The 26,165-nt window shown below is 37.3% G+C and overlaps 1 protein-coding gene across 5 annotated transcripts in view; it reads left to right on the forward strand.

Moving 5' to 3' along the window:
* DNM3 (dynamin 3) overlaps positions 1-26,165 on the forward strand; it is a 614,639-nt gene that overhangs the window by 422,870 nt on the left and 165,604 nt on the right. For all 5 annotated transcript variants that reach the window (XM_065935707.1, XM_065935708.1, XM_065935705.1 and 2 more), the window contains one exon: positions 26,005-26,114. In XM_065935707.1, the coding sequence (XP_065791779.1) occupies positions 26,005-26,114 (110 nt within the window). The remainder of the gene's footprint in view (positions 1-26,004; positions 26,115-26,165) is intronic.

The raw sequence follows: 26,165 nt of genomic DNA on the forward strand, positions 1-26,165 counted from the left end.
GCCATTGGAGCATCTAGCCTCCCAGTTGCTGTCTCAACTTTTAGTGTCTGTCTTCTTCTGTTTACACTATATTCTAAAACCAGTGCAATCTTCATAGAGCATGCACGTTTCCCAACTACCCTATTGCTTGTTGAATTAGTGTATGTGAGTGCTAAGTCACTTCCATCGTGGCCAACTCTTTGCAACCTTATGGAGTGTAGCCCGCCAGGCTCTTCTGTCTATGGCGTTCTCCAGGCAAGAATACTGGAATGGGTTGCCATTCCCTCCTCCAGGGAATCTTCCAACCCTATTACTTTAGCATTCTCTTCTCCAGATGTCTGTCAAAATCCTGTCCCCACTCAAGACTCTTGAAGCTTTTTCTCACCTCCCTTTAGCCTGATGAGGCAGATCTGTCCTTTGAACTCTCATAGACATGATATTCCCTCTTACCATAGACCATAGACTTTCCTGAGAGCAGAGTTCTACATTTATAGCCCTAATCTTGTACTGTCTCTTACATATGGTAAATACTAAATACATTTAGTTAATTTTAGCACATTTTGAGTAGATTTTAGACTTTGAATCTGAGAAAATAGCTAAATTACTTTATTCATTTTAGTATTCTGGAGTTCCACAGTAATCAAATGGAAGCCTTCTTGCATATGAAAGCATGGCTTCACTCTGTTTGTTTCATTTCAAAGTGAACCAGGGTCTTTTACCACCAGAGAGGAAAAAAAGGGGATTAGGCTGAAATTAATGTTTTGATGAAGATGAGGCAGATGGTAAATTGACCTGAGGGAAGCAAAAATAAAAATCAACTTGCCACATGTTAGCAACAGAAACTCTTCATGATTGATGTTCAGTGACTTGGAAATTCTCTTCAGGGCAAAATGCATTTTCATTGCTTACTCACATACATTCTGAGGCATAGATTAATTTCAAAACAAGAACTTAAAGCTATGAGGAACCTCAGACATCAGCTTAGTTTGTGGTTTTCAAACTTTTCTCTCTCCTTTCTTGTTTTCAAGCATTGGAACCCTTTATTCAATCAAAATCTTCTGTGAAATCCCATTATATGAAATAAATAAAAATAGAGTTGTTTTGGTTAAATCAGGGTTGAAGACCAGGATCCAGCCCTCTTGCCTCCGGCCTCTCCAATTTCCATGGTGGCTTCCAAAGCACATCCAAAGAAGTTCAGGAATTCTGGTGATCTAAATTTAAAAACGAAGGAACAGGTCTCACCTTTCATTCCTTACTAGAGGAAACAGGTTCTGAGAGATTATATGACATGACCAGAATTACAGTATTGGACTGTGGTGGAACCAGGACTAGAACTTGGTTTCTTGCCACCCAATCCAGTGTTTTTCTCCTATTTCACCATGCTATTTTCTTTAGTAGCACATACCTCCATTGAGTCTTCTCAATTTAGTCTTTATTTTTCCCAGTGGCAGCATATTTGAACAAAAAGTTCTGAAGTTTTGCTTTGAGTGTTTTGATAACTTCTACTCAACACGTTAACTAGCAACTATTATCAAATGACGATGTTACCATATTTTCCTATAAAAATGCATTTAATAAGTTGGTAGCATGTTGACAGGCAATCCTAAGTATTCTGTCACATCCCAGCCTTCAGGGGAACTTCGGATAAGAAAGGTAAATAGGGTAAAGAACTAATAATTCAATTTTGAGGCCAGAATAGAAGGATTAAAAAGAGGGGAATATATAGGGCTTTTAAAATAACAAAGGGAACTTGGAAAAGGCTTTATTAACTCCACATTTCCCAAAATGAAAAATACTTCATTAAAAAATTTGGTTTTATTGTAGTAAGAACATCTAACATGAAATCTACCCTTTTAATAAGTTTTAAGTGTATACCAGTATTGTAAACATACAGTGTTGTACAGCAGATCTCTAGAAATTATCTTGCATAATTAGAACTTCGTGCCTGTTCATTAGCAATTTCCCTTTTCTCCCACCCGCTAGCCCCTGGTAGCTACCATTCTATTCTCCCATTTTTTGAGTTTGACTGTTTTCCATACTTCATAGAAGTGGATCCAGCAATCCCAATTGTGGATATTATCCAAAAGAACTGAAGTCAAGATTTCAAAGAGATCATTGCAGCACTATTCACAATAGCCAAGTTGTGGAAACAACCTAAGTATCCATCAATAGATGAATGGATAAAAAATGGGGTATATGCATACAATAGAATATTGTTCAGCCTTAAAAAGAAGGAAATGTTGCAATGTGCAACAACATGGATGAACCCTGAAGACATTATGCTAATTGAAATAAGCCAGATGCAGAAGGACAGGTGTGGTACGAGTCCACTTAGATGGTCAAAGTACTTTAAGAACTTTGCATTGATAAAATTTAAGAATAGAGAGTTTTAAAAATTCATGATCCCACCTTCTAGGGAAAATAACTGCTATTAATCCTTCTTTTTGATACCTCTCTTTTGAATGTAAATGCAAGAATTTATAGAATTTTGTATAAATAAACTATACACGCTGCTCTATAGCTTAGTTCTCTCAGTCAAGAAAAATCTTGGTGCTCTTTCTACTGAATACAGATATGTCAATTTATTTCATGGTCATGCAGTGTTCTTTTGTGTGGGTTTATCAACCATACTCTGCTCACTTTTAAACTGTAATGATAATAGTACCTACTTTATGATCTTGTTGGATGGATTAAATTACTAAATATATGATAAAATGCTTAGAACAATAAGCACACAATAACTGGTAGCTGTTATTAGTATGTACCATGATTTTTTAGTTAGTCCCCAGTTAATGGACACTTCAGTTTTTCAACAATAACAAAGCAAATATCATTTCATATATGTACACTGTGCAAGTACTTTTTTGGCTTGATTCCAAAAATAGAGTTACTGGGTCAAAGCAGAGATACATTTAAAACTTTGGCATTTTCACATTTCATTAATCATTCCAACCAAGGGTGTTTAAAATATCTGTTTCAGAAAGGGATATTATCAGTCTGATATGTAAATATTTACACACATGTAGTTTTAATGTGCATTTCTTTGACCAATAGTGAAGCTTGGTGTCTTATATTTTATTGACCACTTGTCTTTTGTCATCTGAGAAGTGCTAAAGCTATCCTTGACCACTTTTCTGTTAGTGTTGATTTGTTCTTTTAAACAGTTTTTTGAAGCTCTCTGAATATTAATTTTTAGTCATATATATTCCCAATACCTTTTCTCAAATTGTCACCTGTTTTTCAGTTTTGTCCATTATTTTGTCATGAAGAAATATTTCATATCCATGAGACATTTTATAGTTTCAAGTTTTATGTCACATATCAAAAGTTGGGTGTTTTTGTTTTTCACTCCAATCTTACCAGAATTATCTGTACTCTTGAACTTTAAGTTGTGGGAGGGAGGGTGGAAGTCAATTCTTCTAAAGTTGTTTATTCGAAAGCCTGATTTGTAATGTCACCTTTATCACAAAGTAAATTCTCAGATATATTTCACCCTTCCATGTTCTTTTCTATTCAGCTAATCTGCTGGTAGACTTTTATAATGGTCATAGGATGTTTATCTCTAATTTTTATATTAAATTTTAATGTTTGAAGGGTGGTTACTTCTGTTACATTTGTTATGTTTTAGAAATTTCCTGGCTACAGTCAACTGTTTATTCTGCCAAATGAAATTTAGAATCATTTTGTCGAGTTAACTCTCACAAAATTATGTTGAAAATTTTCTCTTAAGATTACATTATAGGTATTTAATTTTAGGAGAATTTACAACTTTAAATATTAGAGTTTTCTATTCAAGATCTGTTTCTCATTTTATGCACTGCACATTAGCTGTTAGGTTTATTCTCAGATTTTCCTAGTGGATACCCTAGGTAGGTATAATTCATTTAATTATTGATTTGTAGTACCATCTGACACATTGAGCCTGCACTGTGAATATAAATTTTTAAAAAATTTTCATCAAACTTTTATGTTTGAAAATCCTGTGTTATAGGATAAAGAAGTTTGTTAATGCTAGTAGAAACAATATTATTTTGTGAATAAAAATATAAACATAAAAATTTCTGTTGACAGTTGTCATCAAGGACCACTCCTTTTGCCATTTCCATTACAGAGGACAATTTTTCCAAGCAGCTCAAACATCTCTCACCTACATACAGTTTCGATTTAAAAAACAAACAAACAACAATAAAACTTGTTTGGCCAAGATTTCACTATAAATTATTTGAAGAGTTAGGTTTTCATTATTTTCCTAGTCTTAACTAATGAAGAAACATAACTCAAGTCCTTGAATATGCAGACTCACTAGGGTTAAAAAATAAATACTCTAAATTCAGCCAAACAATCATTATGCTTAATTCCCATTCATCTAACTAACAATTATTGAGACCTATTATGGACAAAGTTAGAAGTAGAAACAGTTCTCTACTCCACAAAGACTCATTATCTAGTAAGAATGACAGAGATGAAACAAGTAATTGAAATACATGTTCTGAACAATTAAACCTGATAAAATCAGTAAGATCAAATGACAATTAAAAAGCCAATGAATACTGTATATGTGTGTGTACATGCATGCGTGCATTAATAGCTCTTATTTGTAATGAATAGCACACCTAGGCTGAAATATGCCTGACTAAGGCAGGTTTCTGGAAGGTGCAACTATTAAGTCTTTCTCTCACTCTACATACAAAATGTTGTCAATAACAATCAGATTAGGTCCACCCTATTTTTAAGATCTAATTCTAGCAATACTTCTAGAATTTTAAAACTCAGATGTTTAATTTAAAAATATGTGGAGAATGATTGAGTTCATGGTACAAAATAAGAACTATATTCTTTATATTACATACATATAGATAGATATCTATATATATGTGTGTGTTACCATGAAGTAGAGGATAATAAAATAAACACACTCACACACACAGACTTGAGTTCTTATGTAAGCTTCCAGCATCTCCTCACTAAGAAACTGGCTAGGAGAATGCCGCTTTCATTGTCCAAGTTGTGTCAATTCTTCCCATCATGTGCCAGCGTTCTCATCCTGTGCTGATCTGTGCTAGGGCATCACATACTTGTATAAGTTCACTACCTATGTACAGAAAATGCTCATCTTTTGCTTTTGTACATGTTTAAAGCTCCATCTCAAGTATTTCTAGAATTTTGTTTCATTCTTTACTTCCTTCTCTGGTGTAGTCAAAACTATCAGCCTGTTTAACCGGTCACCCTGGTGATGGCTCTGCCATGTTGTGATGTTTCATGCTTGGCCTCCATTCTGAGAACAGCATGTCTGCTAAGCTCTGCCCACTATGAAAATGAGCTGGAGTTTTTGCTTTTAGCTTGGATGCTCTTGCTTTGCATCCAAGCTAAAAAATTGCCTTTTATCCATTGGACAGGATTGTGCATGTGATAACACACCTATGGAATTCCATTGAATTATAGACCTCTTTTCCTCACCACAGCAGGAATTCATGGTATTACTGTCTATCCCAGTTGATTTTTGAGAATTTGACTAAAGCTATGTTCCTCCCACTTCCTCCCCATAATATATGTGCATTTACAAAAGTTTGCATAGTATTTCAGGGAATTGATCACCTTGTAGAGAATCTCCAGCACTCTAGTGCTCTCTTGTTTCCAAGAAAGGACACTTTGTTTAATGACTTCGCATCCACTATCATGTAGGACACATGATATTTGAAAAGTAGAAAAAAATATATGTACTAATAGAATCCTTTAATAAAGTTAGAATGCTCCTTCAAGTGAATGGTATTTTCTTATGCGCCATTTCTTAGTTTTTATAACAACTTGAAGGTTAAATGTCCATGGGAATATCTCTCCTAGACTGTAATGTCTGTAATATTTCTATAAAATGCCTGTAATATTTCCTCTATTTCTTCATTCTCTCTTTAACTCGCTTCAACACAGTTTAGGCAGGTTCTGTTCCCATCCTCCCCCAAAACAGCTCTTCTCATGGTTGTCAATTTCCTATTATCTTCACACATGTAAGAACTCCAGATTAAAATATCTACCCACCTTTTGAAAAAAAAAATATATATATATATATATATTTGGATGCCTAATCAGCATTTAAAATTTAACTTTCCAAGACAGAATTCAACCTACATGTCTCATAGTCTTCTTTGTTTTAGTAACAGGCAAACATACAAGTCCACCTTTGATTACTTTATTTTTCTCACCACTCTCCTTACACCTAATCCAGATGCCCTGATTGTCATTCTAATACCTGGATTTTCTTTCTTGCTTTTTATTTTTCATACTATTCCATCATGAAATTTTTTTCATCCTGTTTTTCTTTTTCTAGTCATTCCTTTCAAAGTGATAGCTTTTAATTCACATTAAAGGATGCTTATACTTCCTAGAATTTTAAATATAAGTAAATAAACATAATATATAATGTTTTATGGAGTAGGGAGAAGTCTTCATTGAGGCCTATTGTAATATCAATGTATAAAGTTGTAATAAGGAACAGAGAGGTTGCAAAAATGCTATATAAACTCTTATACACTAAGAAAGTCAATTGAGGTTCTTTTCATTCATTTAGACATTGATGTTATTACTAGCACTACTGAAGATGAATTTAATGTATCAGTTCAATTATATTCTATAGTTATGGTGCATGGGTCTTATACAAAGCTGGGTGCTATAAATATTGAGAAAAAATAGAGTTACTTAAATAAGTCACTGTCAAGGAGGGGAGGCAGACATATAAGTAATTAAATATGACAGTGAAAGAAGTCCAACAACAAAGACATGTAAACGATAAAATGGAGGCAGCAAGAGGACTGATTGGATGCAGTGGAGGGTGTGTTCATCACCCACCTGCTCAATGTAAAAGCAGGGGCCCTTTCCTTCATTCCCCTCTATCCTTCAGTCCTCCCTCCACCTGATTTGAGTTCATGATTTGCTGACTGTATTCCAAGGTTTGTCAGACCTTTTCTGTAAGAGACAGATAGTAAATACTGTAGGCTTTGTAGGCCACATGTGGTTTCTGTCACATTTCTTTTTATAACCATTTATGAAAATGGTTTTCTCTTTTTTTTCATAACCATCCAACATGGTAAAAGTCATTCTGAACTATTAGGGCCATATGAAAATAAGCGAAGACAAGATTTAGCCCCCTGGGCTGTGGTTTGCCAACAACTGCTCTCCTCCAAAACCTTTCCCCAAACCCAGTCACTTCCTTTTCAATTGCTATCCTAGTTGGAAAGACCCCCGCTTCTTTCCTGCACTACTGCATTCCATCTCCTGTTTGGTTTCCAGTTCCTACTCTTGGCCCTCCCTGATTCACACTCCACAAAAAGTGGTCAAATGATCTTTTAAATTGTGTGTGTCACTTCCCATGTCAAGGAAGGCTTCCCTGATGAACCTATAAAAATTAGAGTTATTAGTAACTTGCACCATCTCTGCTGTGTGTGCTGTGCATGCTCAGTTTCTTCAATAGTGTCCAACTCTGTGACCCCATGGACTGCAGCCCACCAGGCTCCTCTGTCCATGGGATTCTCCAGGCAAGAATACTGGAGTGGGCTGCCATGCCCTCCTCCAGGGGATCTTCCTGACCCAGGGATTAAACCCATATCTCCTGCACTGTGGGCAGATTCTTTACACTGAGCCACTAGGGAAATCCAGAGTTTTTGTTATACTTAAAAACTGAGGTGTTTTTGTTTGTTTGTTTGTTTTCTTGAGGAGGGTGGATCTTGCTGTTTCTATTATAGGAAAGCAGTATAGTTCTCACCACTCTTATTTTAAGTGTGTGATACTATTTGTTAATAGTTAAAATAAGTAGGGATCTGAGATCTATCTTTTTATATATTGAAATTTAATTATTCTGAATAATGAAAGAGTAATTAAATTTAATTGTGAGTAACCATTAAATCTAATTAGAAATAATTCAGTGTTTAAGTTTAGCATGAGTAAGAAAAGGAGGTGGGGGTGAGAGGGGAGATGGGGCGGCGAAAAGGAGAGTATACACTCTGTCATCTAAAGCAGGATAAAACTCAATATTGTATTTATGTTGTTTATCTCTCTTTGGGTTGCTTTGGGTCTTTATTGGTCTGGTCCTGTCTGTGTTAACCTTTTTCTGTGTGATTAATGAGTTCTAGATGTGGAAATTTCTATAAACTCCAGTTCCTTCTATTACTTTCTACCAGCTTCTTGATGAGGTCTTTTCTTATCCTTAGCAGCACTTTTTTCTGCTGTGTTTTCCCTTCCTCTTTCTTTGATTCACCCATTCTTCTTTTGTTAAAGGCCCAACCTTATTGTGTCTTTTCCCAGGTAGCCCTAATTCTTCCACTGCTCTATTTTTGAACCATATAGCTCAGCATTTTACCAACCCAGCTTCTTAAAGGAAGCAGATAATTTGCAGCAAATATTAAACAAAGGTTCAATTACACATGTCAGCATGAATTAGACACATATTGTTAAGATATTTTCAAGAGTTACTCTTTTAAATAGTACCTTCTTTTTCTCAAAAAAATGAAAATGCTTTTTTCATCTATTGCCCCTTTGTTCCCATAAAGTTAAGTTTATTTATTTTCATTTTTCAATTTAAGGATTGAGTTTGTGTATTATTATTCCTGCTTTACTTATAGTGAAACTGAAACACAGAGCAGAAAAACAGTCCCCACAAGGACCCTCAATATATGTTCCAGCCAAGGCTGGGCCTCCCAGGTTCTGAGGGCCAGAATTGTGTTTTTTCTCCCAGTCCTGCTGAGGGCAAGTAGAAATTAAAGCAATCCCTAAGCTATGTTCCAAGATATTTATAAGTCAAGGTCATTCATTTGTACCTATTTTGACCATGTTACCCCTTTTAAGAGAATTACAAATATGCTTTCCCTAAACCAGTCTCAAACATGGGTAACATGCAAACACCCTTTAAAGAAAAAAAACTTCATCAGTTATGAACATAGACAGACTTTTTATTCATAATATTGCTTATGTATGAGTACAAAATTGTTTTATTTTAAATATCTACAAATATATAAATACCTTATGCTTATCATTCTAGTTTAAAAAAGCAAAGTCCATAAAATTCAAACAGAACTCTATTACCAAGAAATTCTGATTGATAAACAACATTTACATGAGATATGATGACCTTTTGGGAAACCTCATTAGCTAGTCAATAGGAATGTGCTCTGACTGCCAGGCATAGGGTATTTTGAGATTAGTATACCCTGTGCTATATGATCCCACCATCCTCCTGCAAGTTTTATCCTACTGAAATGAAGCTCCATCCACCCAAGGCACTGTGATGCAACTGAAGGAATGTATGTAATTGATATGTTAACATGTGTCTCTGTTCTTTTTTTATTAGTATTCCATAAAATACTATCAGCACATATGCAAACACAGGCACTAAAATTGAGTGCCAGTGTTCACTTATAAAGTGACAATTCAGAAAATTTTTGCTAATTTTATTAAATTTGTTGCTGTTGTTCAGTAGCTTAGGCATGCCCAAGTCTTTGTAACCCCATGGACCTCAGCACACCAGACTTCCCTGTCTTTCACCATCTCCCAGAATTTGCTCAAACTCAGATACGTTGAGCCAGTGATGCCATCCAACCATCTCATCCTCTGTCATCCCCTTCTCCTCCTGCCTTAGATCGTCCCCAGCATCAGGGTCTTTTCCAGTGAGTCAGCTCTTCCCATCAGGTGGCCAAAGTACTGAAGCTTCAGCTTCACCATCAGTTCTTCCAATGAATATTCAGGGTTGATTTCCTTTAGGATTGACTGGTTTGATCTCCTTGCAGTCCAAAGGACTCTCAAGAGTCTTCTCCAATGCAACAGTTCGAAGGCATTAATTCTTCAGTGCTCAGCCTTTCTTATTGTCCGGTTCTCACATCCATACATGACTACTAGAAAAACCATAGCTTGACTATACATACCTTTGTAGGCAAAGTAATGTCTGCTTTTTAATACAGTGTCTAGGTTTGTCATAGTTTTTCTTCCAAGGAGCAAGTGTCTTTTAATTTCATGGCTGTAGTCACCGTCCACAGTAATTTTGGAGCCCAAGAAAATAAAGTCTGTCACTCTTTCCATTGTTTCCCATCAATTTGCCATGATGTGATGGGACTGGATGCCATGATCTTCATTTTTTATTAAATACCAGCACCACATGTTATTTTTAATTCTCACAAGACCCCATAGACTCTGGGGGTCAGGAGACTAATTGGAGAAAATTACCCTAAATATACTGCTTTAAATTATGGAGAAGCAGCCAGAATTTTCTGGTCCAGCCCTGGACTAGGCAGCTCCCTACTAGGATGATTTAAGGGCAGCTCAAGGACCTCAGGCCTACCAAGTAACTAAAGCACTTGAATGACTCAGTCCTTTCAGGTAGAAGAATTGAAATACCCAGTTTAATCTAGTATTCTTCACGCTGACTGTTTGGATATTAAAGTTCCTTTATGTTTTCTATTTAAAAAATGCAAATGGAACTTCCCTGATGGTCCGGTGCTTAAGAATTTGCTTTGCAATGCAGGGAACATGGGTTTGATCCTTTGGAGCAACTACGCCCCATGCCACAACTAGAGAGTTAATGCCCCAAATGCCACAACTAAGACCCCACACGGCCAAATAAATAAGTAGTTAAAATAAATAAATGAATACAAATATATTATCTGGGAAGAATTAATAACAATTGATTTTCTATCAGGCATTAATTTATTATGAATATTAGCTTGCATGAAACAAAGTCTAGCATAACAAGACATAGTAGAGGTGAGTTTGATATCATCATAAATCAGCATGTGTTAGGTATTAACATCTACTTGTATCAGCAATCTACAGTGGTAAACAGAGTTCCCACTCTTGATTTTTAAAATCTAGTTGGTAATATATAGGACAAATGGAGTGAGAGGGAGAGTTTTCTTGGAATGTAGCAGAGGGGGAAATTTACAAACTAGGCAGCAATAAAGCAGTCAACCCAGGCCATCTTGGTGTGGAACCCATAGAGAAACTACCTAAATAGAAGATGTTTGGGGAAAGCAAACAAACCTTTCCTACTTTTTAGTTTCCTAGCTTGTTTTGCTACTCTTGCTTATATTTTTTAAAGTATGAGAGTTTATCTGTATTACAAATAGATGATTCTTTAATTATGGCATTTCATTTTGGTATTTCTTTCAGAACTTGTACTCCCTCCAAGTCATTTCCTTGATCTATTTGGTGTAATCCATTGTGGGAGTGAGGGAGATGAATTAGCGTCATCCTTAGTCTGTAGTCACATTTCCTCTCTCGGGATATGAACATAGTTGGATAGTTCTGGATTGCTTACAAGCCTTCATTGAGTAAGAAAGCAGAGTTTAAAGTTGTTGATATTGTTTCACTGTTTGACATTCTCCTGGCTCAATATTATTCACGTGATAAACACATTGTTCAATGTGTGTTTAGCTCCTGAGCCTGTAATTAACTCATTTCCCTCACAGTTCTATAGTTTACAAGTGTCAATGCTTACTGTTGTAAATATGTTGATACCCACCTTACTATGTTTATTGGTGGGAAGATGATGGCTAATAAGATGATCCCCAAGGAAAGGTAAACAAATATTAGGAATCTCTGAATGCACAGACTTCTATAAGATCTCATTTAATCATCACACCCACTGTGAAGTATGAATTATCACCAACATACAGAGATAAAATAAACCTGGAGAAATCTGGTTATTTGCCTAGGTTCACATGGGTAGTGCTAGAGCTCAGATGTAAACCCCTGTGTCTTAATTCCTGTGTGTCTTTTCCCTTGACACATTGGTCATTGTTTCTCAGAATCTGGGGGTAGAGCCTTCTGTGCATGCAGCAAAAGCAGAGAGTACTCTTTTGATTTCTTCTAAAAGTCACTTCACTCTCTCTGTCTTTCCTCCTCCTGCTCCTTTCTCCTACATGCTAACTACTTTTTTCTTCATCACCCTTCCCCCAGAGACCAGACTAGGAGTCATGATTAGGATTAATGGATAAGAACTATTCCAGTTCTCTTTCCCTTGTCAAAAGCCTGTTTCTGGATGGACATGCATTTGAGCTAATAGCAGTACACAGACCACCAGCTGTGCTCAGAGCAATGCAGCCAAATGTCATCTTAGGTCCAAGGCTGCATCTCAGAAGACGTGTGGAAGGGGCCCCTCTTTCCCTGTTCCTGTCTTGAATCCACACTCCCTAGGACACAGGGAGAAGGACTCTCTCTAACGTACAGAGGACATGGTACTCCAGTCTGCTCTCCTTCATTTCCCTCAGAAGGAACCTCACTGAATCATGTTAATATCAGTGGAAAGCAGTGGGGGGACTTAGTGCAAAGAACTTCAGGAAAGCTCACTAATTCGGTTGACTGCTCAGTCTTCTTGCTTTTTTCTTAGTGTTGCCTGTATTTGAATGTTTCTTTGCTTAGATGATAGGGGAGAGAGGGCAAAATTGAGCTTTGATTTTTGTTTGTTACTTAGTGACAAATGTTGGGAGTAAAATTTAAACCATTGAGTTCTGGGAATTGTCAGAGGATTTTATTTGTACATGCCTTCTTGACCTCCATTTTTCTCAGATAAGTAAAAATTATGCAGCATTTGTAAACAAGGTACTTTTATTGAGTTGAACTTTTACACATGTGTGGTATACTTAGCCAAAACAACACTTTTATTTAATGCAATTATACTCCAAGGGTTATGCATGTAGAGTTCTATGTGATTAATATGCACTTGAAAGCATTACAAAGTAAGCATAATTTCATAGTTTGTGGGGTTTCTTAAATTCACTTTGTAATTTAATGTGCAGCCACGGAAGTAAAAATTGAGGGATATTACTACCAGGAATTCATATCATATCACGTACCTTTTCATGTAAGCTAGTCACTACTCCAAACTTGCAACTTTCTCTTTTAAAAAAATAATAAATTGTGTTACCTTGGCACAGAGAAAGAAGTGAGGAAATGAGACTATTAAGCATTTGAAATATGCTAATTTTAAAGAGATTGCAATATGTTTTGCCTTGCTAGTACATTTTTTCCTTCCTAGTAACTGAAAAGATATAAAATACAAAGTCCCTGTACTTAGCTTACTAGTAGAGAAAGTAGTTCACTGCAGTTAGTTTTAGAGGTAGTTGTAATAGTTTATGAGCATTCACACTGCCAGGAATTTTCTTTCTGTTTTACTCACATTGGTTGCCTTATTTTATTTCTTATGGAGGTGGTCAAATGCTCTCACCTACCCTTTGAATTTATACATGTTATTTCTTATATATATAAGAAATATATATGTTATATATATATACATATATATATATGGTTAAAGACTCTTTTCTTGAGTGAAAAGTCCTAAAAGTTCATAACTTCATAGCCCTCCCCTTTCTCACACACACATACACTCACACTCATACACATGCTAATAATCAGTTCGTGTAGTTTTTCTTTTTTTTAATGACTATTAAAATGAGAAATGCTATTGTTCTGTTTTACTGGGTATTCATTTTTGCTAAAACATAGTAAGACATGATGACTAGATATTGCTACTGTATTTTCAGAGTTCTTAATTATCAACAACAGAATCTACTCTAGCTACTTTAAGCAGAAAAACATTAATTAAATGGGATATACTGCTCAAAGAACCTTTGGAGGGGAAAAATTCCAGAAATAGTCTGAGTTTCCAGGAATGGTTCTCCAAATTAAATTTCAGAGCTGAGGTTGCCAGGGCGCTGTTGCCCCCACCAGTGTGGAGGTCTCACAGTCAGGAAGCTACCCTGTATTATACAGCCTCTGGATCCAGAGCCATGCCACTTCTGCCATGATCCAGGCCAACAAAACCCGTGCCACAGACTCTGCCTCTCTCCTGTGTGACTCACTTCTGAATCAAAGTCTGGCATGAGCACATCAGATGGGTTGACACTGTCTTATCTGGAGCCCCCGCTGTAATAGCAAGGTTGGGAAGGGAAGGAGAGTTTTGAATTGAACTCAAATGTTACAAGGGAATTGGAGTGGGTATTGAGACAATCCATTCTCAGAATCCACTTCAGTTAATAGCTGTGATATATATAATCTCTGATGCTTTTGTACAATCCAGTTGCTTGGAAATTCTTTGTGTGAGTGAGGCTTGCGGAATATAGGATCTCCCTATAAGGTGATCAAGTAGCAAGCTGGCTATTTCCTTAAAATTTTAGAATACAAATCTCTGAATACAAGCCTCTGAATCTTATTTGGCTTCCCAGAGAAGAACAGTCAATATCCTGCCTGACGGAGGCATAGACATCCATCTGGTTGCTGGCATTCTGGGAGAGGGCAGGAAAGGGGACTGAGGGATAATATTTCAGTATAAAGACTTTCACTAAATTCTCTTGTTTTTATTCCATATTTGCTGCCCCTGGGTTCAGAACTTCATTTGTATTATTTTTTTCTCTAGGGAAAAGCCTCTGGTCTACTACTGGGGTTTAGGAATGGGCTGCCATACTGGGGGGGTGGCGGGGGGGCATGTCATCAGTTGTTCTGGATAGGGCTCTATCTGATCCGATCCTGTCAGCCCTGTAACTGTATCCCTCATGTGGGTACCAGTGCCTCCAAGGGCAAGACAGGACCCAAGTGGGTTGGCTTCTCCATTCTCTCCCTGTCTAGGTGTTAAGACGAGATAACTCCTTTCTGTGAAAGTGAAAGTTGCTCAGTCTTCCTGTCCAGCTCTTTATGACCCCATGGACTATACAGTCCATGAAATTCTCCAGGCCAGAATACTGGAGTGGGTAGCCGGTTCCTTCTCCAGGGGATCTTCCCAAACCAGGGATCAAACCCGGGTTTCCCGCTCTGCAGGCGGATTCTTCATTAACTGAGCCACCAGGGAAGCCTGAAAGTTAATGAATACTCCTCTGTCTGCTTTCTCTCTTCCAAAGTCTTTGGGAAATCTCTTGTCCACTGTTTTTTCCCCTTTGGTTTTTTTTGTCCTTGTGGATCATTATATTTTTATTCTTTTACTGGTATCATAGAAGGTTCAGAGAAGGGAGAGGCTGTGTATGCATGCAATCAATCTGCTATGCTTAACCATAAGTCCATGAAATTTATTCTTTAGTGCACTTATTATAATCTGTCTTTTACACTGTCAATCTGGTATGTACAAATACTCATGAATATTGCTTTAAATATAAGGATTACTATAGAAATTAAATATAAACATTTAATAATAAAATCATTAATGTTCTCACTTTCAAATTGTGAAAGTACTTTTTTAGTCAGGGGTAAAGGTAGTCCACATTTTAAGGGTACTAGATGTGCTTGAAATTATAGGGCAATGTATATATACCAAGTGCAAAAAACAAATAAAAAAGTGGTATTGCCCAAGAATGCCATGAGAATGGAGGAGGGAGCCCTCCAGTGGGCTTTTATGGCCAGACAGGCTTCCTGGAGGAGGTGAAGACTTAATTGGACTCTAAAGAAAGAGAAGGAACTAAGAAAAGAGCAGAGAGTCCAGTTGGGTAATAGCGAGTATACTTTATTTCCCTTACCCAATAGAGATATTCCAGTGTGTAGTCCCATTTAAGGATCTGAGTGCATGCAGAGAGGCAGCCATGAAGCTGATACATATAAACTGTGGAGTGTTGGGGGCCTCCAAGCAAGCCCATCAAAAGCATACATGGACAGTTTTTTCAGTGCCCAAGAGACAAATCTAAAGAAGTACTATTTACTAGCAGCATGCTGGCTCACAAATGCTGTTTACTACTCAAAATTTAATTTAGATTAAAGAAGGATATTAAAGCCCAACTAAAAATATGGGTAGTTTATGAGTTTCATACTTTGTACATCTCAGTAGTTATAACTTTTTAATAGCAATAAACACCAGATTTTAGTTTTCAACAGCATGTGGAACTAGTATTATGGTATTCTCAATATTTTATAGCCTTTTTCTTTGATATGTTGATTATTTTATAAGTCAGTCATCGTCTCTTGAGTCTTTAATCTAAGCAGAACACCACGCCAGCCTATGAGGGGACTCAGGCATATGTGCATTCAGCACTTTGTAGACTGTCAATCATGCAACCAAAAATAAGAAGGAAACAGTTGCTTCCTTCAAGGGCTTGATGCTTTGATAGGAAGTCAGGACATAGTTGCAGAGTAGCACAGGGGCAAGCTGCATAAAATGGTTAACAAAAGTATTAATAAAGGTAATAATAGTAATGGATTTGCTCTTTCCCTTAGGAGTTTACCTTGCAATTGGAAAGGCAGAGCATGCACACACTTAGGTGAAACATTTGGACACTTAGACAATGAGACAAAGGTACAAAGTCATGTTGTACAAACCAAGCACAGGAGTTCTATTGAGGGATCAGACTTGGTGTCACAAATCCCAGCGATGGTAGAGGAGGCCTGAGTGCTGTGGCTGGCTATAGCAGGGGCTTTGGCTCTTTCAGGAGCACTGCATACTTGCGTGAGTTTCTGGTGGACACATCAAAGTGCCCAATCAGGCAAGCCAGGCATGGCATGAGTGGTTTGAACTGGAAGGACTTGCTAGATTGTATCCATGATTCTGAAAGATAAGTATGCCCAGTTAAAAGTCATGGGGATCTGGATGGAGCTACTTGGTATAGGGGACTTAAGAGTGAGGCGACTCAAACTCTAGGCTGGAAGTGAGAGCAGAGCCCTGGCACTGTGGGAACATCTGGAGAATAAGGCTGGCAGGTGGACCAGATTCTGAAAGTAGGATCTGAAGATCCAGGCCTGTGTTGTTGTTGTTGTTCAGTTGCTAAGTCATTTTTGACTCATTGTGACCCCCAGGGACTGCAGCACACGAGGCCTCCTTGTCCCTCATCATCTCCCAGAGTTTTCCCAAGTTCATGTCTATTGAATTGGTGATGCTACCCAACCATCTCATCCTCTGTTGCCCTCTTTTCCTTCTGCTTTCAATCTTTCCCAGCATCAGGGTCTTTTCCAGTGAGTAGGCTGTTCACATCAGGTGGGCAGAGTATTGGGGCTTTAGCATCAGTCCTTCCAAAGAGTATTCAGGGTTGATTTCCCTTAGGAGTGACTGGTTTGATCTCCTTGCTGTCCAAGGAACTTTCAAGTATCTTCTCCACAATTTGAAAGCATCAATCCTTCAGCGCTCAGCCTTCTTTATGGTCCAACTCTCACATCTGTACAGGACTACTGCAAAGACCATAGCTTTGACTATACGGACCTTTGTCCTTGGTCACTCCAACTACATTTCTTAGCAGCAATGTCAGGGTGAGACAATGATTCTTAATGGGCAGGTTTTCTCATAGTCCCACTCCTATGAGAAAAGAGCTACACTTTTAAATCTACTTAATATAGTGGCCTTTGGTGTCAGAATGTTTTTTAAAGAATACCACTGACTTGAAAATAAGTCTACAAATAAGATGGGAATGGAAAAGAAGATAGAAAAATGAGACCTATAATACTTGAAGAAAAAATGTACATTGAACTAGATAATCTTTTGTAGGAATTTTGATGGAAGAGAAGCAAGAGTGGCAAATAGGCAGCAGTATGTCTAGTGCAGGAAAGAGTTTAGATGAAGACAAGAGGATATGACTGGATGTGTTCCATGTGGAAAGTGAAAATGCATTGACTTTCCTGAAAAGCAGGAGTACCGTGGTCAGTGCAGTGGGTGTGTTGAGAATTTGAATTTACTCTGAAGGGCAATGTAGTGTCATCTTGGAAAATGAGATGAGGTGAGAGAAGGAAGTATGATGAATATGTATGCTTTCATAACTCTTGTGTCAGTTACTCAGAGCATTAAAGGCTTGCATTAATTTATGGGGGCATCACATTTTTCTTGGCCCTGATCCCCACCCAGAAACCCAGGATAATGTCTCCAGTTTCCTTGTTTGCAAACATTCTGGCCACAGTGCACCAGGGAAAAAAGAAAACATTGTCAGGGAAAGAATATTGATCAACATTATTATCTCTTGAGCAGCAAGCAAATTATAATAATTGAATGTTCCACAGTATCTCATGAGTTTTCAGGATTCTGAAAAAACATTTAGAACCTCTGGATGAAGGATCTTTTCAACTTGAACTGATCTGTGGGCTACCACCCTGCTTTCGGACAAAGTTCTTGGTTGCCCCGTCATTCTGTCTCCTCCTTTAGCTGACACCACAGTGCCCCCTCTGTGGCCTTCACACATTGTCCGTGTAGTTGTGTCACAGGAATGTTCCATTTGTTTCTAGCAGAATGGTACAACACTGAGAAAGGACAAATAAATGTCAATTTTCAAGTAGGACAAGAGGCATTTAATAAATTAGGAGTATACAATGTGACAAATGTGTTATAGAGAATGCACATGATATATTATTAAGTATTAGAAGAGGAATGGTCAGAACTGAGAATATTTCCTCTAGTGAGACACAGCTATCCTCCGCAGCATGAAATATTCTGCTAGTCTATTGTGGAATCTTTTTCTAATCAGATTATTTATTAGCCTGAGAAATTGCCATGATGCTTAAAATGTTAGAGTGATCCAGTGAAGAATTATAACAAAATTCACATATTTAAAAAATAGACTTAGAACCATTATTACCTATGTCAAAGATATACTTGATGCCATTACTGTGTTTTAAATGTATTTTCCTCTAGTCTTTTATAGTCTAGTCTCTTTTATGTTCTGTCTTTTTTTAAAACTTTGTATCAGTGTGTACGTCTAAGAGTAGCATAGCTGCTGCATTTTGTTTTTGTATTGTTTCGAAGTGTATTGGATTGTCACGGTGTATTTATGTGTTTAGGCCACAAGATTTTTTATTAATCAAATCAAGTGTATTGTTCTAGGTTAGTAAAACTTTACCTAATAAACTGTATGATATTAAGCAAAATGCTCTAAATTAATTCAAATTCAATTTTTGAGAAGTTAAAAATAAGTTTTCATATCACATCTTTTTGGATCATTTTTAACATAAGAGTATAGGTAGACATGGGGCTTCCCAGGTGGCTCAGTGGTAAAGAATCTGCCTGCCCATGCAGGAGACACAGAAGACACAGGTTTGATCCCTGGGTTGGGATGATCCCCTGGGGAAGGATATGGCAACCTGCTCCACTATTCTTGCCTAGAAAATTCCTTGGTGAGAGGAGCTTGGTGGGCTCTAGTCTATGGGGTTGCGAAGAGCTGGACATGACTGAGCGTGCGCGCGCGCACACACACACACACACACACACACACACACACACACACACAGGTAGACATAATGGTAAAAATAGCATGGGTACAACATAATAGTGAAATTCCATCATGTTGGTGTTTTGTTTGTAATGTATCATCAACAATCAAAGTTTTGCTAACCAATATCCATATAGGCAACACTATAATAGCTGTTAAATGTAAATGAGTTATAACACAGTCCTTACCCTCAAGAAGCTTCCGATCTACTTGAAGAGGCAAGCTGAACATAAATGGGCAGTTGTATTCTATATGTGTGTGTGTGCTCAGTCATTCAGTTGTGTTTGACTCTTTGCGACCATGGACTGTAGCTCACCAGTCTCCTCTGTCCATGGGATTCTCCAGGCAAGAATACTAGGGTGGGTTGCCATTCCCTTCTCCAAGGTTATTCTATATAGCCTATGACAACAATTATGGAAAATTTGAGAACTATATAGAAGTCTGTGACTTGCTATAATCAGAGTAGGCTTCATGGAGGGGGTAGCACTTCACATAAATTTCAAGGTCACTAGTATTTGCCTTCTTGTAGAAAAGAGACATTCCTAGCAAGTAAAAGCAATACAATCAAAGACAGAGGTAAAAATAAACATGTCAGTCAGTCTAAACTTTATAAAGTTTTAATGATCAAAAGCAATGGCAGTTAAGCATCTTATACAGATTTTTTTCCCATAGAATTTTAATTTGATTCTCAAAGTATATATAACTATCAAATATTTTACTCAACATTTGACTTTAATTATTAAACATTCTCAAATTAATTCAGCAAGTGTTTATAATTTACGCTGCATAAATTTCAGTGATCACTATGCTAGGCATTATAATATATAGAAAGGGAGGAAGGATTCGCAATCTTATCCTTGAAGATTTGGTGCCTTATCATACAAGAGACCTGGGTTAGATTCCTGGGTCAGAAAGATCCCCTGGAGAAGGAAATGACAACCCATTCCAGTATTCTTGCCTGGAGAATCGCATGGACAGAGGGGTCTGGTGGGCTACGGTCCATGGGGTCGCAAGTGTTGGACACGACTTAGCAACTAAACCACCATTAGTGAGAAAGATGCACAAGTAAAATGATTCAATGTAGTTATCAAACCAAGGCCACTTGAATATTCCCCAAGTTTAAAATTCTGTACATATGGGTCACCAAGTATATAAAGACATTCCAATCCTTTGCATGTTCAGGAGCTATTCCTCGACACACTGAACACTTTCCTCATACTCACTATAGCTTCTTCCAGCTACCAAGTTATGTTGATGGTGCTCTGCAAGCTAGAGGTTATCAGTAGACACTCTCTGGCCCCACATCTGTCCCGTATTGATCCTTTTGTTTGCTTTCAAGGTCAGTGAACTTATACTGTGAGGCTATATCTTAATTCCCATCTCCCTCAATATTGAGCCTCTGCTTATGTCACTCATAGTTTAATTACTTCCACCTCAGACCGCACTCTTTCACACATTAAAGCCTCCTTTCTTTGGCCTATTCTGTCAATATTTCTCCTCTTTCTTCTAACATTTGGCAAGTTATTGCAAGGAAAACACACACACACTCTCTCTCTCATTTTCCCTGTCTCTTTGAAGAAAGAATCTGTCATCTTTGATGCCTTCCATACAAATAATACTGGCTGTTGTTGTTCAGTTGCCCAGTCATGTCTGACTCTTTGCAGTCCCATGAACTGCAGTGTGCCAGACCTCCCGGTCTCTGTCCATCTCCCAAAGTTTGCCCAAATTCATGTCCATTGCATTGGTGATGCCATCCAACCATCTCATTCTCTGATGCCCACTTCTCCTGCCCTCAATCTTTCCCAACATCAGGGACTTTTCCAAAGAGTTGACTGTTCACATGCAATGACCAAAATACTGGAGCTTCAGCTTCAGCATATGTCCTTTCAATGAGTATTCAGGGTTGATTTCCCTTAAGATTGACTCATTTGATCTCCTGGTTGTTTAAGGGCTTTCAGGAGTCTTCTCCAGCACCACAGTTCGAAGGCATCAATTCTTCGGCCTTCTGCCTTCTTTACAGTCCAGCTCTCACAGCCATACGTGACCACTGGGAAGACCATAGCCTTGACTATGTGGACCTTTGTCAGCAGAGTAATGTCTCTGTTTTTCAACACACTATCTAGGTTTGTCATAGCTTTCCCACCAAGAAGTGATCATCTGCTGATTTCATGGCTGTAGTCACCATCTGCAGTGATCTTCGAGCCCAAGAAGAAGAAATCTGTCACTTCTTCCACCTTTTCCCCTTCTATTTGCCATGAAATGATGGGCCTGGATGCCAGCTCTTAGTTTTTTTAATATTTAGTTCTAAGCCGGCTCTTCCACTCTCTTCCTTCACTCTTATAAGAGGCTCTTTAATTTGTCTTTGCTTTCTGCCATTAGAGTGGTATCATCTGCACATCTGAGGTTGTTGATGTTTCCCTGCCTGTCTTGATTCCAGCTTGTGACTCATCTAGTCTGGCATTTCTCATGATGTGCTCAGCATATAGGCTAAACAAACAGGGTGACAGGAGACAGCCCTGTCTTACTCCTTTCTTAATCTTGAACCAGTAGTACTGATAACCATCTTATATTGAGAAAAGGAAAGGTATCATGTTTTAAAGTGAAAAAAAGAATGGTGCTGAATGAGTGACATCAGCTTTTGAAGCTTTTGAAACTTACACAGAAAAATTTTTTCTTGATCCCCTTTTAAAAACTCTTCCTCTAGAATTTTGCAAATGCTTCCTCCAACATGTCTATTAAAGATAAAATCTTTAAAATATCAAATTCTATTCCTTGTTTACTTACCAAAAGAAGAAACATTCTCTACTTTTTTGCTTTTCTTTGCAAGTGTAACCTACTTGAACAATAAAATTAACTGAACATTCTGAGTTCCAAATGAAAAACCTTGACAAAAAATTTTAAATTAATGCATTTGCAAGATGAAGATGTCTCATATAAGGTATATACACATACCTCATTTTATTGTTCTTCACTTTATTGCACTTCCCAGATAATGTGTTTTTTTTTAATTGAAGGTTCGTAATAACCTTGCATTGTCAGATAATGATTAGCATTTTTAAGCAATGAAGTACTTTTAAATTGAGGTTAGTAGATTGTTTTTTTTAAAACACAATGCTATGCTACACTTAATAGACTACCGTTTAGTATAAACATAACTTTTGTATGTACTGAGAAACCAAAAAAATATCATTTGACTTGCTTTATTATGATATTGACTCTATTGTGGAGGTCTGGAACTAAACCTGTAATATCTCCAACGTATACCTATAATTTAAAGTGAATAGAATAAACCACACCTGTTGTATGAATTGAAAGGAGAGAGGGGGTACTAATACAGACAGACATAGAATTAAAACTCTGGGAAAACTCTTTGCACAGAAGATAGACCTTGAACTGGACTCTAAATAGTACACTAGGATATAGGGAGAGGTTGAAAGAGTATATCAGGCTGGGAAAGGACTGTTGGCAAATGTGTATTTGGTTGAAATGGAGACTTCCTACTAAAGAGTAAAGGAGACATTGACAAGTCAGAGTCAGACCAATTTGTAGGTGTTTTTCAATTTCACATTTAAGTTTCATGGAACTTCTTCCATAAATAATGGAGAGCTATGAATGTTTTGAAGGTCTATAATGAATTTGACAGAGTAGTTTAAGAAAATTGCTCTCTCTGGTGATGTTAGAGGAAGTACAAGACTAAAAGACTAGATAGGAGCCCATTTATAGCTTCAGGCTTGTGAGATGCCAGGGACCTGAATTAATGTAGTGGGAATGTCAAACAATGGGAGCTATGACAAATGCTTCAAACACAGTGCAGCATAGTCTTGATGTAATAAAGGAGGCGATGGAAGACAATACGTCAAAAATGATAGTGAGGTTTCAGGCTGGGTGACTGGCAGAAGGATAAATATACCTGATGGCAGAAATGGGGAGGTCGGAAGAGGAAGACTGGATGGCTGAGGGGAAGAAATGTGGTGATAGGTACATGGTACCTACACCTACATGATAGGTACATGTACATAGGTACATTCATCACTGTCAATAGAAAGTTAATGTGAGCCACATATGTCATTTAAAATTGTCTAACGGCTGCATTCAAAACAGTACAGATGAAATTATGTTTAATAATACTTTACCTCAATATATTCAAAATATTGTCATTTCAACATATAATTGATATAGAAGTATTAATGATATAGTTTTCATTCTTTTTCTCATAATAAATCTTTGAAATCTGGTATGTATTTAACACTTAAAGCACATCCCAATTTGACTAGCTACATTTCAAGAATCTGGTAGTCACCTTAGCTGGAGGCTACCATATTGAACAGTGAATTATTAGAAAGTTTATAGAGTTAACAAAGAATATGTAACAAAGGTCTTAATTAAGGTGGTAAGATTCACTATATTTTAGAAATTATAATTGTTTACCCTTTCTCCTCTGTTTCTTTTATTTCAACTATTTCATATTCAAGATGTTATTTTAGTACAACATCATACTTTCCCAGAAGCACCAAAAATTTTAGAGATATCCATGATATATAGCTTCGTGGTTCTCTCATTTAACTCTCCATCTGACTAACAACTTTAAACAAATTAGTCTGAATCTTCTTTTTCTTCTTTTTTTGTCAGTCTTAAAGCTCTTGATTAGGAAATAATTTAGCAATATGTCCTCAAAAATCTTGGATAAATGACATTTAGTTCTTTGGAAATGAAACTACATTTTTTTATATTTCTCTGTCTGCACATGTGTGTTTTTCTCCATTGTTTAATATCTGACGTAAACTTGCTGGAGTTTTGGTCTCCACTATACGCTAAAGAATGTAGTACATAAGAGAGCCTACTTCTATGGAAAACATGCCAAGGACATTGTGTTCCATCTTTACAATGAAATGCAGATTTCCCATTAGAAGGCAAATCCATCATTTCAAAAGGTTGAATAGGATGTGCATTAAAAAAATCCAGCTGCTTAAATTTAGGGCATTGAAAAGCATCCAATACAAAAATGTTCCCTGGGTCTCAAGCATTTTCATTTGATTATGTTTTGGGTAGCTTTTCATTCAGTCTACAATCTTGCCTCTTAGAATTGTGTCCTAAAATAGTCTACAAGTCTTTCAAGCAAATTAGGCCCAACTCTGAGCTTAATTTGCATAAATTATGTATTTTGTTATTTAGAATATCCTTGTATTTGCTATTGTTAATATCTGTAAAAGAAATATTGGAATCTTCTTACAGTGCTTTGATTTTTTATATTTATTCTTGGGCTTCTCTCACTGCCATTCAATTTATGTTTTTGGTCTATTTTGTTATCTTCTTTGAAGAGCTTGCCTTCTAGGACAGCCATTTTGTCCTCCAACCAGCTTCCATTAGCTTCCCGTGTCACCTGTTCTTCTCTGCCTCACTATTCTAATGTGCTCTACCCAACTTTCCCCTGACTAATTTAGGAGTAAGAAGAGACAAAGGCAGTGATAGTTCTTGCAATAACATTTTCTGATGTCTGCAGACAGAATGGCCCCCGCAAGCTGGCTAGGGAGCATAGAAGAATTCTGCCCCACACTACTGAGCATAGACAAATTCTCAAGGAAGAACTGTAGGAGCTGAAAGAACAATAAAGTTTATGTCAAACATATCTGTATGGTGCATGTATTTCTCATAAGCATTGATACTTGTTTACTAAGTCATGGCTAAATCTCTATGCTCTTCTCCTCTGAAATCTAGGCCTGGTATTTCTCAGGACTGTCACCTGAGATATACAAAGGGCTACTGTTTAACAAGGGTGTGTTAAAATGCCCCAAATATTGACCAGGTTTCCTAAACTTGAATATTTGGCTGTCTCCTATTATACTGATTGTTAGATATTTATGCATGTGATAATATTGTCCCTGGGCCAGTCCATAAAGGTAAATGTTCTAATAATTCTTTGGCATCCAATATATTTAACCAAGATTGGTTTGGTTCCATTTGCAGACCTCCCCTCTCAAATGTCCATTTTCTTCCTAAAGAGTTGTTAATTTTAGAAGAGAATTTGTTCTAGTTAATATCAATTCACTTCTAAAGGGTGTTTTTCCTCCCCAAAGAGTTTGACAATTTAATGGAATAATTTTTTTTTCCTGGACCCACATTTTATTCTAGACTTGAATGAAAGAAGTATTTTCTGTGCTTTATCATAGTTTATAGGGAATATTTCATACTAGGGTCCTTGTGCTTCCAGTCTCCTGCCAGTTCTGGCTATCAAAACTGCTTAGGCTGCAAATAAAATATGAAATGAAATCCATCTGGCATTTCTCATTGAATTAGGACCAGAACATTTTTGTTAAATATTAACAGATGGCTAAATTTTTAATATCAAACTAACATTTTAAAACATCTAAGGGGACCCACATGAGGAAGAAAGAATAGAAGACCATATGTTTTCTCCATCCCTGAGCCCTTTCTTCCTCTGCACTTTCCCTTGCCTCATTCTTCTGACCCATGTATTGAGAACCATTGGTGTCTCCTGTCTCCAATGATTTTTCTTCCTTGGTGTGGTTTGGTGATGGTTTGATAGCTTAGTTGCAAAGTCGTGTCCAACTCTTTGCAACCCCGTGGACTGTAGCCCACCAGGCTCCTCTGTCCATGGGATTTCCCAGGGAAGAAAACTGGAGTGAGCTACCATGTCCTCCTCCAGGGGATCTTCCTGACCTAGGGATCGAACCCGCATCTCTTGCTGGGCAGGAGGTTTCTTTACCACTTAGCCCCCTGGGAAACCCTTGTTCCTTGGTAGCTGGTGTCAAAGTAGTGTATGATGGTATCAAAATATTGTAATCAAATGCTGACCGGCTCAGGTGATATGTGGCTGTGGGCATGCTTCAAGATCTTTTATTAAAGCCAGTTCTCTCTCTCTCTCTCTCAATAGGAAAAAGAAAAGAAGTATATGCTTCCCTTGGACAACCTGAAAGTTCGCGATGTGGAAAAAAGCTTTATGTCTAGCAAGCACATCTTTGCACTCTTTAATACAGAACAAAGGTAAGAAAATGAAGCAGCTTATGTCTTCACATTTTTGTTTTTTTGCTTTGA

This window comes from Muntiacus reevesi, chromosome 5 (assembly GCF_963930625.1).
Source record: "Muntiacus reevesi chromosome 5, mMunRee1.1, whole genome shotgun sequence".
Classification (NCBI taxonomy): Eukaryota; Metazoa; Chordata; class Mammalia; order Artiodactyla; family Cervidae; genus Muntiacus; species Muntiacus reevesi.